Raw genomic sequence first — 14,213 nt, forward strand, 5'->3', positions numbered from 1 at the left:
AGCATGAACCAAAATCCCTAAAGAATGTTTCCAGCAACGTGTTAAATCCATACTGTGAAAAACTTTTGGAGGGGCCTACCCACTACTATATATGTGTACCTAATAAAGTAGTCAATGTGTGTATATATACAGTACCCTCCAAAAGTATGGGAACAGTAGAGTCAAATTTGTTATTTTTCCTATATACTTAAGTATTTGGATTTGAAATCAAAAGTTGAATTTATGACAAAGGTACAGACAATTAGCTTTTACTTCAAGGTATTTACACGTTTTACCATTTTTCAGAAACAGCTATTTTTTGGTTGATTCACCTTATTTTCTGCTGTGCAAAAGTAGGTCAACAGATGACTAACAGGTGTTAACTGTTCCTCTGGTGTTTATTTCTGTAAGGTTTTGTTTGCACATAAAAGACCAGTCTCTAGTCTCTAGTCTTGGTTTTAGCCTTTATTTTCATCTGTCAAAATCACTTTTGCAGTCAGAAGGGGAGGCTAGGTAAATAACAAATATCACTCAATGTTTATCTCCCCAAAAACCACACAGTCCTCAAGTCTTAGACGCAGACAGGATTTCATTGTGCACTCAACGACGATAGATGAACAAACAAACCAACAAACAAACAAAACACAGGACAGGAGGTCCCGTGTGTGTCCCTCATTCCAGCAACCCGGTCTCGCTGCAGGCAGAACAGATAAAGTGTTACCGATTACATTAATTGCCTACAGCTGCGGTTACAGTCCAGCTAAACCACTCCCTCTCTGCCTGCAGATGGCGCCCTAACCATACCACCCCTCCACACCATACTTTTATATTGGCAACAAAGCATTTTTTTCTTGATTTGGCTCTGTACTCCACAATTTTAGATTTGTGATTAAACCATTCACATGTGGGTAAAGTGCCGATTCTCAACTTTTATTAAAGTGTATTGTTAATGTAACATTACAGTTACAATAATCCTTACTATTTACTGACGTCTTTCCCATAGATCTAAATGCAGATGCCACTTTAGTCACTGTTCCTATTGAAACACCGGCCAGTTGAACAGTCTTTGTGACTGAAGCTCTTGCCATCCGTGCCCCAATTATAAACCCGCTTTCAAAGTCAATTAGATCTTTTCCATTTGCCATCTTGATCTAAAATCGAGATCAAATGGATCTGCTCAGCAATTTTATACATGCCACAGAGCTTGAGGATGTTAATTGCTTAATTGTATCATGCAGTCTACCTGTATGGAAGCAGCTGCATTCATTATGTTTCTCCCTTCATTTATCCAGGTTTTTCCTTTAATTTGTCACCCGTCCATATATAAAGAATAACAAGGATTAAAAAAGGATACTATTATTTTAGAAGACTTATGCTTTGCCATTGCCATGCGTTTTTTTGTTGCCTAAGGCCGTGTTTCACAAGTCTTTTCAAAGAGACTTCCTAGTTTCTCATTTCCCCGTGTGCCAGGGTTGAACCGAGGCTAGTCCCTCTCTTCAGAAGGTCTAGCTGGAACTGGTTGAAACCTGAAATGAAACAAGAGAGTGTTTCAGTGCCAAGAAATTCCCTGCGTGCACATACCATGCTGGCAGCAGTGGTTTAGCAGCAGGGCGGTGGCATTGTGAGTTTATTGTGGGTCAGGCTGCACGTGTGGCTGTCTGTTCTTTGTGCTTGTCTGCACGCTAATGGGAAAAGTCTGCATCACCCACAACCGTTAAACACGCCTCCCATCTTCTGTCTGACTTGTCTGCTTCCAGTTCCTCACCATACCCTCATTATGCACAGACTGATATATTTTTTTACTGCTATGTCAGCTGTATGCTATAGGCTACTAGATGATAACAGGAAATAACAAGGGGACTAACTACAACCAAATTGATTCCTGGTATGAAAGATAAAAGCTATGAGGAAAGACTTAAGATGCTTAATCTCTTCAAGCTTAGTTAAAGGAGACAGGGGTGATTTTATTGAGACTTTTAAATTCATAAATGGGATCAACAAAGTGAACTACAAGAGATTCTTCAGGAGTTCTGTTAGTAGAACAAGGGGACATAAATGGATATTAACAAAAGGTCAATTCCGTACAGATTTAAGGAAGAATTTTTTCATGCAGAGAGTGGCCAATGTGTCGAATAGCCTACCAGGTCACGTAGTAGAGGCAGAAACTCAGCAGATTTTCAAGACCAGGCTTGATAGGGTGTTAGATACTATCTAGTCTCTCGGTAATCAGAGCACTACTGTACAGTATGTACAATTTAGTCAGGGAAATGGCAAGCATTGTTGGGCTGAATGGCCTGTTCTCATTACATTACATTACAGGCATTTAGCAGACGCTCTTATCCAGAGCAACCTACACAACTTTTACATAGCATTTACATTGCATCCATTTATACAGCTGGATACATACTGAAGCAATGCAGGTTAAGTACCTTGCTCAAGGGTAACAACAGCAGCGTCCTACTGGGGAATCAAATCTGTGACTTTTAGGTTACAAGACCAGCTCCTTACCTGTTATACTACATTGCCGCCGCTGTCATTATGTTCTCGGCATTATGTTATGTCATGTTATAGTACATATCTGCAACATTCAAACCAGCCAATGTACTAAAACAGAAACGTACACTATTTTTGTGTTGGAAGCATCACTCAGACATGAAATCCAAGTCTTCCTGGCATAAGTAATGTTTCATGAAATGCCATCCTTTCAAACTACGTAATTCGAAAGATCACTCTTTTGAAAATGAAAATAAATGCTTGAACTTCAATTGAGAAAGTGTTAGTTGAAGGTATGAAGCAGACAACAAGCCTGCATATTAAAACAGGAGGCTAATACCTGCATCCTATGGGCAAGTGTAGACTTGCAGTGACATTTTACGGGGGTGACTAAAGCATCCACCAGCTTGCTGTTGAAGAGAGGACTTGAGGAAGAACAGAGAAGAGGCTTTCATTTAAAGCACACTTCAGCATTCTGTGCCATTACTTGTGACAGAGGCAGAAGTAACTCCTAAAAGTTTGCTCACTCATCAGCTTGCAGGAAACGAGGTTAGCACATTGCAGTATGGTTTTACTGCTAATTACGTATGCTGTCAACACCAAACAGCCAATGACAAGCCCACAAATCACAGAAAGTGCTTAGGAGAATAACCCCCCAATCTAAAGTGCAAATTTGTAAATGGGACATTCTCTTGTAAATGTTTGCAGACCTGTCTTAGATATTACTGTTCTTCAGTCAGACACTTTCAAGAATGTTTTTTTTTCCAACATTGGCACTTCAGAGGCAATAAATAAATGAAACGGGATACATAAAAACTCACACCTTAAATTGGGTAATAAGTTGAATAAACTGGAATAGAAATGTTTAAAATGTAGACATCAAATAACAGTAAAAATATAAATCAAAAGATTGTTCTCCAAACCTGTTCTGTCAATATCAGGTTAAAGGCACAATAAATTGAAGCACACGATTCACACTTTATCTACTTTGTGCGTGGAAAAGGACATCTAGCATATATGTAGGCTATATACTGGCTATGAGCTTCTTGCGCTCCTAATGACCTAAAACAACATGGGCATACCTGCCATCCTTAAAATAGATTATTTTGCAGCCTACGCTAAATATATCAAGATGTACCAGCGATACATATATATATATATATATATATAAAAAGCATATCGTCCACAATTGGCCATGCCGCATCATTGTCAACCACGTGCTATCGCCAAGAAACCGCTGTGGCTAGTCTCAAACTTTGGGACCGCCCTGTTAAGCTTCCTGTTTCAGAAAATACAACGAATTTCTCCAATTTGCGGCACCAGGATTGTTCCATAAGCTACTGATAAGGTTCGTGTTCTTTAAAATAAGTAGTATGTTGTTTCCGACAGCAAGAGTCAGCTGGGAATGTTTTGAGAACTGGTCCAGACTGGTTAGCTGTATCAGGTGGTCAAATTATGACTCGTAGCATGAAAATGAGATTAAAAGACCGATTTACTCTGCGATCTGCTGTTCAAAGGAAGTTTGCTTTTCGAGTAATGTTGCTTCATGAAGTTCGACATATTGTTCTGTATTTATGAGGAAGATAGATACCTAAATGTACAAATTAAGGACGCTGTTCGAACACGTTACCGTACCTTCCTCTGTGGCATGTTGCAGACGTGTCAGTGCCTGCCAGAATCAACCGGATTGTTTTCGGGCACAGTAGTGGCTGCGCGCGGCAGCGCTGAGAGAAACTGTAGCCCTGAAAAAGAATGCTACTACGCGGCTAGATTTCTCTGATGTAAGATTTATTAGGGATGTGTATGTCTGTTCATGCAGGTACACGAAACGTGGATGTCTTTTCACCTGCAAAAGAGCAAGCATCACCGAGTGAAAAATACAACTGAATGCGGAGTACTGATCACGTTCTTATCTCGGAACGATCTACTTTCCATGGATAGACCCTGTGTGTAGGAAGAGTCTAAAGACGAAGCAGCCGATGTCACAGTAGCCTCTCGCAGGACAGTGAGTATGCTAGTTTAATAATTCCCTTTGAGTATTTTCAAAAACGTAGTAACATACATAATGTGTTATGTGTACGTTTCTGTAGGGTTTACGTCGCACGTTGTCTCAGTCGTGGATTAATGTATCATCGTCTATAATTTAACAGCCTGATAAATAAAATATACATTTCAGGAACATTCGGTATGTTTCAAAACCATAATAGTTTTTGGCGGTACTGCTAGTGGCAGAATTAGGGATTGATATTCTATTCCCATTTTTAAGGTATTATTAGAGCGCTCGAACATGACAAGCGTATGTTGCATGGTGGGCTTGTACTTCCCGCTGTACTCCTACGCTGTATTACGTTGTTTAATATAACGCAATTGTAACACAATTTCAGCACACTAATGTAGAAAGTACACAGCGGTACAAGAAGTCATTTAACTGCGACAGTCGCCTTATTTTTGTGAACTGTATCCGAGGCTTGTTCTTTACCGTTATAACACACAACAGCACGAGATAGAGTGTAACAACTAATCTAATCCCAGTTATTCTTTCTGAAAGCGTGTCATTTCAGTCATATTTCAGTATTTGCGTTTACAACTCGCTGCTGCCAGATGTAGCCTACACGGTTCAAGAATGTCTTACATTTTTTACAGTTAGTTTTGTTAGGCAATTGCTACCATGCCTTTTCTTTGTTACTTGATATAGATAATCTTGCACTCAGTGGTCAGAGCATTCAAATTTGTTAAAACTTTATCAACCTTATCAACACCAGTATAGCCATGTGTTTCCCAACCCTGGCTTTTGAAACATTCTGTGTTGGTTGGTTTAACTTTCAAAGAGTTATTAATTAACCTCCTGGTTTGATTGATACTTTACTGGGTGCATAAAAATTAGATGGCTTCATCAGTGACAACGTTTAATTTACCTGTTTACAAAGGTAACTTAAAGGGGAATTCCACCACAAAACAATATTAGAGGTATACCTTATAATAATGTACACCACTACCCTTCCTTATTTTTGAAGGGGAGGGGGGAGGGGGGTGGTTGACCGGGGTTGACCGTACTCACATCAGAGAGAGATTTGGGGTATCTGCTGTTCCAAGTGTAAACAGTAGCTAGCTAGCGTAGTGCTTCTGTGCTCACATTGGCCCTTTTTTGAAAGGATCCACTGTCCTTGGATGAGGTGGGGAACATGGATAGTATCCATTGCATGGATACAGGAACACATTAGCAGGGTAGATCCGGGACTGGTGGATAAAACAGAAAAATGTCAGCCAAACCCAATACTAGACACATCAACACTACAAAATTTTTTTTTTAAATGTATACTATTGCTAATTATATTGCTAGCTGCAAGGTTCAACATGTTTCATTCCAACTTTTAATTAAACAGGCTCAAGTTGGCTAACGTTAGCTTACTGCTAGTTGTGTTTTGCTATTGCTATAATATGCCTGGTAATGGCAACATATGACAGTAGCATGCCATTGCTATATAAAGTGACTAAAAACCCATTTTGTTTTTTACTGGCAGTAGAATTGGTAATAGTGACCCACAGACGACTTCTGTCATTTTTCCACTAAAACGACAAGTCAGGCAGGTGTTGGGTCGTTTAGAAAAGCAGTGAATGAACACAAGACAAGTGTGATATTTTTGTCAGATAATTTATTGAAGAAGAATGTCCATAACAGCTTTCATATGAGCAAATGTCAGTGATGTCAACCATACATTTCTCCTTGCCTGGCTTAACACCTTTGACTCTTATTGCCGGATTGATTTTGAAAACGAAATATTGCACAAGTTGTGACCGTGTCTGAAATAGCTTGCTATGAGTCAACTGCATAAATGACAGTTATTCAAATTGTAGTTATGTTAAACCCATGCAAATTTGCCCCACTGCAGCCACATTTTTTTAGGAGAGCTTAAGCAATGAAGTAAAGTAAACTAAACTGAACACATAACCATAGATTTTATTTCGTTTGTGGCTAGCTAGCAAGTAACAGGCCGAAAACACCAAACCCCTGCTTTTGTATTCAGTAGGAGTGGCAACTTGTGCCTGGCTTGTGCCTGGCATTGTCTCCTGCCCGACTCCTGCCCGTACACTGCAAGTGCCTGCCTGTTGTAGTCATTAGTAAAGCAGGTACCTGGAGCATGTACAGTAGTTTGGGGCTATATCTCCACACTCACTACAGGTAAAGAACTGGCTGAGAGCTCATTTTATTTTAAAATGCAAATAACTTTTTTTTCTATCCTAAGTAGACATTTGTGCACATCTGCTTCTTCCATAAATGTGGAGACTTGAGTGCACTTTGCATTTGTACTATATTGTAAAACAAGGAAGTATCAACATCGGCTAGTATGGCCAGGCAAATATTGCTCACTGATATTTGTATTTTATAATCTTATAATATGTCTATATTGTGCATTCCTATAGTAAATTCTTATAATTTAAGAACTTGTTACAATTATATTCTAAGCCCAGGATGGCAATCTGTGAATTTGTTCACTAACTGGTGGCAGCGGTTTGTTTACTTTCATGGTTTTTTTTTTTTGTCCCTGACCATTATGCTACACTGTTGCCCGTTTGTGCCAGACTGTTATGTGGAATCAGGTTTTCTTAGAGGGCTCCACAGAAAAATATATAATATTTTTTGAAAAGAGCGCAACAAAGTAGTCGTTTGTTGCTTACATAACAAAAGAGCATAACCCCAAATAGCAGTCAGACTACATTATATGACTACATGTTGTCTGACTACATTATATAACTTTTACGGAGGATTCTTCTGTGAGATTTACCTGACAAGTTTGTATAATGAGAACAACGCTATTTTTTGAGATCTGAGCATGTTCAAGCATAGTTCATCTTCTGTCATTGGCTTCTCTGCAGGAACCAGCATTTAGAAAGATGAATTTGTTTATATTCACTTCAGGCAATGTGAAAAAGAACAGGATTTGCAGTCTGAGGTGCAATAAAACATTATCTTGCTACTGCTTTCCTCTGTGAACAGTCAAGATGCATTGTCATGGGGTGATCTAATCAGGAAGCCAGATGTTATTAAGATTGGAAACGTATATGCATTCTCAGGAGGGGAGAGGCTTTAGGTGTCAGACGATGAATATAATTTTGTTTTCCTGACTGTTGGTTCTGAATAGGAAATGGAGAGACAAAGCCTGGTGTTTTGAATGCTTATATCATGATCAGTTCCCACATTGCAGTAAGAAAAAAACATTATATCCTATAATATATCCTATGTGCTTTTATGTTTATCACACTATTTAGCATGAATATTGCATCTTAATTCATTCAAAATTTTATTTTCTAAAGAATTTGTTACGCTGCTGTCCGAGCTGTTTTAATGTTCATTTTCCTTTTCTTTTCTTCTGTTTCAGGAATGTTTACCCTGACGGAGGTAGCTTCCCTTAATGACATTCAGCCGACCTATCGAATACTGAAGCCATGGTGGGATGTTTTCATGGATTATCTTGGAGCGATTATGCTCATGTTGGCGGTATTCGCTGGGACAATGCAGTTAACCAGAGACCAAGTGCTTTGCCTCCCTTACCTGGAACCTGAGAAGGAGCTGGTGTGTCCAGATGCCTTCTCAGCTAAAAGTTCACCTGTGACCACCACAGCAACTGCACCATTCATGCCTAAGGATGTCCCCGATGAGGTCTTGCATTCAGTGTATTCAAATCAACCCGAGCCGATGGGGCTCCGAACAAACTTAGACTTTCAGCAGTATGTCTTTGTCAACCAGATGTGCTACCATATGGCCTTGCCCTGGTATTCAAAGTACTTTCCCTACCTTGCTCTCATCCACACGATTGTACTCATGGTCAGCAGCAATTTTTGGTTCAAATATCCAAAAACTAGTTCAAAGATTGAGCACTTTGTGTCTATTCTTGGGAGGTGTTTTGAGTCACCATGGACTACAAAGGCGCTGTCCGAGACGGCTTGTGAGGACTCTGAAGAGAACAAGCAGAGGTTCACTGGCGCTGCTACTGTACCAAAGAACGTTTCCACCGGCAGTGAAGAAGAAAGCCCCAGTGTGTCTACACCCATGTTACAAAATTCAGAGTTAAGATTCTCTGCTGAAAGACCGGTCACGGATGTCCCGAGTGTGACCATCTTGGACAAAAAAGATGGGGAACAGGCCAAAGCCCTTTTTGAAAAGGTGAGAAAGTTCCGTGCCCACGTGGAAGATAGTGACTTCATCTACAAGCTTTATGTTGCTCAGACAATAATAAAAACGGTGAAGTTCATTTTGATTTTGTGCTACACCTCGACCTTTGTTGCCGCCATCAGTTTTTGTCACGTGTGTACACCTCCTAATCTTAAAGAGCTTACCGGGTATGCGAAATTCCAGTGCACTCACAACATGGCATTCATGTTGAAGAAGATACTCATTAGTTATATGGCTGTAATATGCATCTATGGGCTGGTGTGCATTTATACCCTCTTCTGGCTGTTCAGACGACCCCTAAAGGAGTACTCCTTTGAGAAGGTTCGAGAGGAAAGCAGCTTCAGTGATATTCCTGATGTAAAAAACGACTTTGCTTTCCTTCTTCACATGGTTGACCAGTATGACCAGTTGTACTCCAAGAGGTTTGGTGTCTTCCTGTCTGAGGTCAGTGAGAACAAGCTGCGAGAGATCAGCCTGAATCACGAGTGGACCTTCGAGAAGCTGCGTCAGCATGTGAGCCGCAATGCCCAAGACAAGCTGGAGCTCCACCTCTTCATGCTTTCCGGTCTCCCCAGTGCCGTCTTTGACCTCACTGACCTTGAAATACTAAAGCTGGAGTTGATTCCTGAGGTCAGGATCACAGCTAAGATCTCCCAAATGACCAGTCTTCAGGAGTTGCATTTCTACCACTCTCCCGCCAAGGTGGAACAGACGGCATTTAGCTTTCTCCGTGACCGCCTCCACTGCCTTCACGTCAAGTTTACGGATGTTGCAGAGATTCCCCCTTGGGTCTATCTGTTGAAAAGCCTCAAGAGTTTATATTTAATTGGAAGCCTGAACTCTGAAAATAACAAAATGATAGGTTTAGAATCCATGCGTGAGTTGAGGCAGCTTAAAACTCTGCATCTAAAGAGCAACCTCACCAAGATCCCAACGAACATAACAGATCTCTCTCCTCACCTTCTAAAGCTTGTGGTTCATAATGATGGCACAAAACTATTGGTCCTCAACAGCTTAAAGAAGATGATGAACTTAGCTGAGCTGGAGTTACATAACTGTGAGCTGGAAAGAATCCCCCATGCCATTTTCAGCCTGACCAACCTGCAGGAGTTGGATCTGAAATCCAACATCATCCGCACTGTTGAAGAGGTCATTAGTTTCCAGCACCTTAAGAGGCTGACATGCCTCAAGCTGTGGCACAATAAAATCATCACCCTCCCGGTGTCCATAAGCCAGGTCAAGAGCCTCGAGTCGCTCTATCTGTCGCACAACAAACTTGATAGCCTGCCCACGTCATTGTTCAGTCTTCCCAAGCTGAGGTACCTGGACCTCAGCAACAATTCCATTGCGGTGATTCCACCTGAGGTGGGGTTCCTGCAGAATCTTCAGCATTTCGCCATCACGAGCAACAAGGTTGAGATCCTGCCCAAGCAACTCTTCAGATGTGTGAAGCTGAGAACCTTGTGTCTGGGGCATAATTGCATTTCCAGCATTCCTGAGAGAATAGGTCAGCTGACGCAGCTCCTGCACCTGGAGCTGAAGGGAAACTGTTTGGACCACCTCCCAGGCCAGCTGGCACAATGTCAGCTCCTTCGCAGGAGTGGCTTCAGTGTGGAAGACCATCTTTTTGACACTCTGCCACAGGAAGCTAAAGAAAGCATAAGTCAGGAATCTAATATTTCTTTTACTGGGGTATAGTACAAGTGAACATTTCACAGGACAGAGTAGTTCCTGTTTTGTTTTTATGTCAGCTTTTGTCCATTAGCTTTAACCATGTCACTGTTCTTTAATGGTAAATATGAGATGGAGGGGAGAAAGTTGACATTTACAAACTGCTGGTCATGTTTGTAAACCTCCATTGAAAAGCTAGGCTATTTGTTGATTCCGTTACCAGAAATGGATCATTTAACCACCGGAGACAGCTGAGTGCTGATAAGGAGGGGTTCTGCCAACTGAGGCGACCTATCAGCATGACCTCACCTCCCTCTGTGCCGCTCATGATAATACTGAGGCGCTCATGCAATAGGCTTATCCTTTGAGTTTTGAGGGAAAACCATATGGACGATTCCAAAAGAGTATGTCTATATTTAGTGATATAACAAACAGTTTCAGGCTGTTCTTTTTAATTCACTTACTCAAATTTGATGTATAACATTTTGTACCAACTTCATCATTCTTAGTTTTAATTTTTATTTATTTGTAAGTGGAGATGGTGTACAGACCGTTCGCAGAATATTCATTGCTCTTTATTCATTTTGTGCAATTATGTTTATATTTAGCCATTTGCCAGACACTTTTATCCAGGGGGGACAATTTTGTATGTTTTTAAACATCATGCCTTGTAACCTGACAGAAAACTGATTTGGCAACTTGAAATGTTATGCATATTCATCCTGCAGGTCTGTACCATTGTGGTGTTTTTATTTATTGATTTAATTGATTGTTGGGAGACATCAAGGAAAAGGTGCCCTGAGAAATGCCCTGAGAAAACAGAAGAAAATAGCGTAGTACTGTAGAATTATCCAGGAGCACATTTTTATATCCTACTTGAAATGGCAACAAAGGCTTTCCCTGGCTGTTCTGTGCACTTGAATTCCAAAATTGCCATGGTGAGCAAAGCTAGTGCGTGTTTTCAGTTTTATTTTCTTTCTGGTGCCAGATGCTGCTCTTAAACTTCTTGGCCTTAAACGACCTAGAAAATGTTAAACCTTAACTTGATGTCTCTTCAGACCATACAGTGCCTGTCATGGCTTTATTTGAACATCTGCCAAATATGGTTTGTGGTGAGGAATTTATTCACCCTTTAGCATTCAAATGAATTTTGACCCTTTACTTTAGCACATTACAGTTTCCATTTTGCACACACTGACATGGGACTGAGAAAAAAACAAGAACACTGCAATAACGCATGTTAGTAAAATGGACAATGAGGCGTACTCTTCAGTTTTCGCTGGATTTACAGATCAGAAGCCGAGTCCTTGATAGCAGAGTGCCATGACTCATAGTTGCTAAAATAACTTTTCCTGGTCAGTGTTTCTGCACAGTGTGTGGTAGCCAGTTAAATGGTTCACAGATTTGGGAACGATGAAGGGGTAACCAAACTAGCTAATTTAAAGGAGAATATAATGAAACACAGAAAATAGTCAGAGGAAGAAAAAAAAGTGTAACTACAGTAATAAGTGAAAAGTTAACAATGCCAGTAGGATTGTTTTTTTTTTACATTGGTGAAAATATGATGCTACTGTTCTGAATTCTGTTTGTCATAACAACATAACATAACGTAAGACAAGAACAGGCCATTCAGCCTAACACTGATCGTCTATTCCTACCACTAAACTGTACTTAATGTTTAGTTTACCTAAAAGCTAGATAGTATCTCATGAGTTGAGAACTAGTGTACGCTTAAGTGGGACAGGGAACTAAGGATCAGTGATCATTAAATTTTTGCATTACCACCAAGATCTACTTAGCAAAAGCTGCACCCAAGTTGCTAAGATGAGAATTGCATAAAGAGGTATTTGCTTACTTTAGGCAGCAAGTTTTGAAATCTAAACCATGTTCAAGCATGGCCATCCCTTTGGGGAAGCGTTTTCACAACATTCTGTGTTGTTCAGCTAGCTAGGTATATAGCCACTGCTGCTATGTGACTGTATAACTGTAGGCCTACCGTGCTGTTCTGGTTGTATTGAAGAGTCAAAACTAAAACATTAATTGGAGGGCGGAGCCTTCAGGTTTGTCGATGAATTTTGAATGCTATATGGAGATGGTTATGTGGTCCAACAGAGTGTGAGATTAGGGCAATGCGATTTTGTTTTCTGGAACAATTGTGAATGGTAATTCTGTGTGGCTAGCCATACTGGCTGGTTCTAAAAATATATATTTCCAGACCTGTGGCATTTTATGTTTTTAATACATTTTTATTATACAATGGCAGAGCATTAATGTTGCTGAAATCATGCGTGATGGTGGAAACCCACAGGAATATCTAGGCCAAGGCTGGCCAGCCCTATTCTTGGAGACCTTGGAGTCTTGTAGGTTTCACTTCAACAATAACAAAGCACACCTCATTCAACAGCTGGGCCGTGCACAAATCAGCACAATTTCCTAGTATTGAGTATAGTTGTTGATTACACTAGATGAGAAAGTTAAGTTGGTGCGATTTTCTCTAAATGTACTGTACTTAAAATCCCAGGAAGATATATGTATTTCTGAGTATATTTGTGAGCATACGTTTCAGGAAGGAAACAACCATTTTGGTCCCATAAATATGATGCAAAGCTTCACTTTAAAAATGAGGCGTAGCTCTGCTGACATTTTCCTTCAACAAAAATGTGAGCATGGCCGTAAGGGCGGAATGTCTTGCAACACACAGTACTGTTGGAAAATGGTATGGATATTCTTTGCATACTGCACATCATGCGCTAGAAAATGCACAAAATAGTACGCAGTATGCTTAGTAGACAGAATATACTTTTAAGACACAGTGGCGGATTCGGACACAGCCTTGAGATCTCATTGAGCTGCTAATTAGTAGACTCAGGTGTGCCAATTGAGGGTTGAAATGAAAACCTACAGGACAGTAGCTCTCCAGGAACGGGGGTGGGCAGCCCTGGCCTTGGCCTGTGTGAAAAAAAATTCTGTACTTTGATTCCAAACATTTACTGTTTATTATGTTTAGTTTTTTACTTTAGCGCACAATAGCAAGCTATGCAGGTTTCGTTTCTGTGTGTAATGCCATTTTACTAGCTTTTATTTTTAAATATTTTATTTTGTTTTTTGGACAAAGCAAGTGACCAAAGGGTGCCTGATTCAAAGAGTATAGAAATCACTTGTTTTACAGTGCTTTTGTATGGCTTTCACAATTAAATTATTTTATTGCTTGAGGACATTCAATTGCAGTATATTACTTTGTATGAGCCTTTTGATGTAATTTATTGTGCCTGTTTCCACCTTGCAATTTACATCTTGTTGAAGTTACATTCTTATCCCATACCATAGACAGGTAGTGAACAAAAATTGGGAAGCAGACTGTTCCCACAGTGAAGGGTTCTTGTGATTCCTTAATAGTGTGCCATTTTCCTGTCATCATTTGGGGACACTCATACGCTTAGAAGCAAGGTCTACTGTACGTAAATTGTTACTTAATGGTACCGAGTGATCATCATGTTAAAGCCTTTTTTTTGTACAGGGGTTACTGTGACTCTCACAGTTCCCCTATCCACTTTGCAAAAATAGTCGCCCGAAGGTTTGACGAGCGTAACATTGACACTGTCCTTATATTGCGGCCTTCTGAGTCACCTGATCTGAACCCAAACAAGCATTTATATGGGTCATTCTGGAGTGACCCCTGAGGCATTTTACACTTCCATCAGCTAAGCAGGGGTGGTGTCGTGTAACTCCTGCAGACTTTTAGGAGCTGGTAGATAATGTCATGGTGTATACATGCTCTAAAGGCCACACATGGTCATCTTAGCCCTATTAATGATTGCACTTTGGCATTTCACTTCCATGCTACAAAGTTGTGCTGTCATTCTTCCTGTACATGAGAACTAGTTCCATGAAGCAAGAA

At 40.3% G+C, this 14,213-nt stretch overlaps 1 protein-coding gene across 1 annotated transcript; it reads left to right on the forward strand.

Annotated features, from left to right (window-relative positions):
• The first annotated feature begins 3,684 nt into the window (after positions 1 to 3,684).
• Positions 3,685 to 13,534, forward strand: lrrc8da (leucine rich repeat containing 8 VRAC subunit Da). Its single transcript, XM_035421596.1, has 3 exons — positions 3,685 to 3,820; positions 4,292 to 4,477; positions 7,851 to 13,534. The coding sequence occupies exon 3, from the start codon at positions 7,853 to 7,855 to the stop codon at positions 10,340 to 10,342; it is 2,490 nt and encodes an 829-aa protein (XP_035277487.1). The 5' UTR covers positions 3,685 to 3,820; positions 4,292 to 4,477; positions 7,851 to 7,852; the 3' UTR covers positions 10,343 to 13,534.
• Positions 13,535 to 14,213: the final 679 nt, after the last annotated feature.

The sequence above is a fragment of the Anguilla anguilla genome, chromosome 6, assembly GCF_013347855.1.
Source record: "Anguilla anguilla isolate fAngAng1 chromosome 6, fAngAng1.pri, whole genome shotgun sequence".
NCBI lineage: Eukaryota > Metazoa > Chordata > Actinopteri > Anguilliformes > Anguillidae > Anguilla > Anguilla anguilla.

Excerpts from the sequence above, each read along its gene's own strand:
- lrrc8da (XM_035421596.1), top strand. The coding sequence starts at position 7,853 with ATGTTTACCCTGACGGAGGTAGCTTCCCTTAATGACATTCAGCCGACC.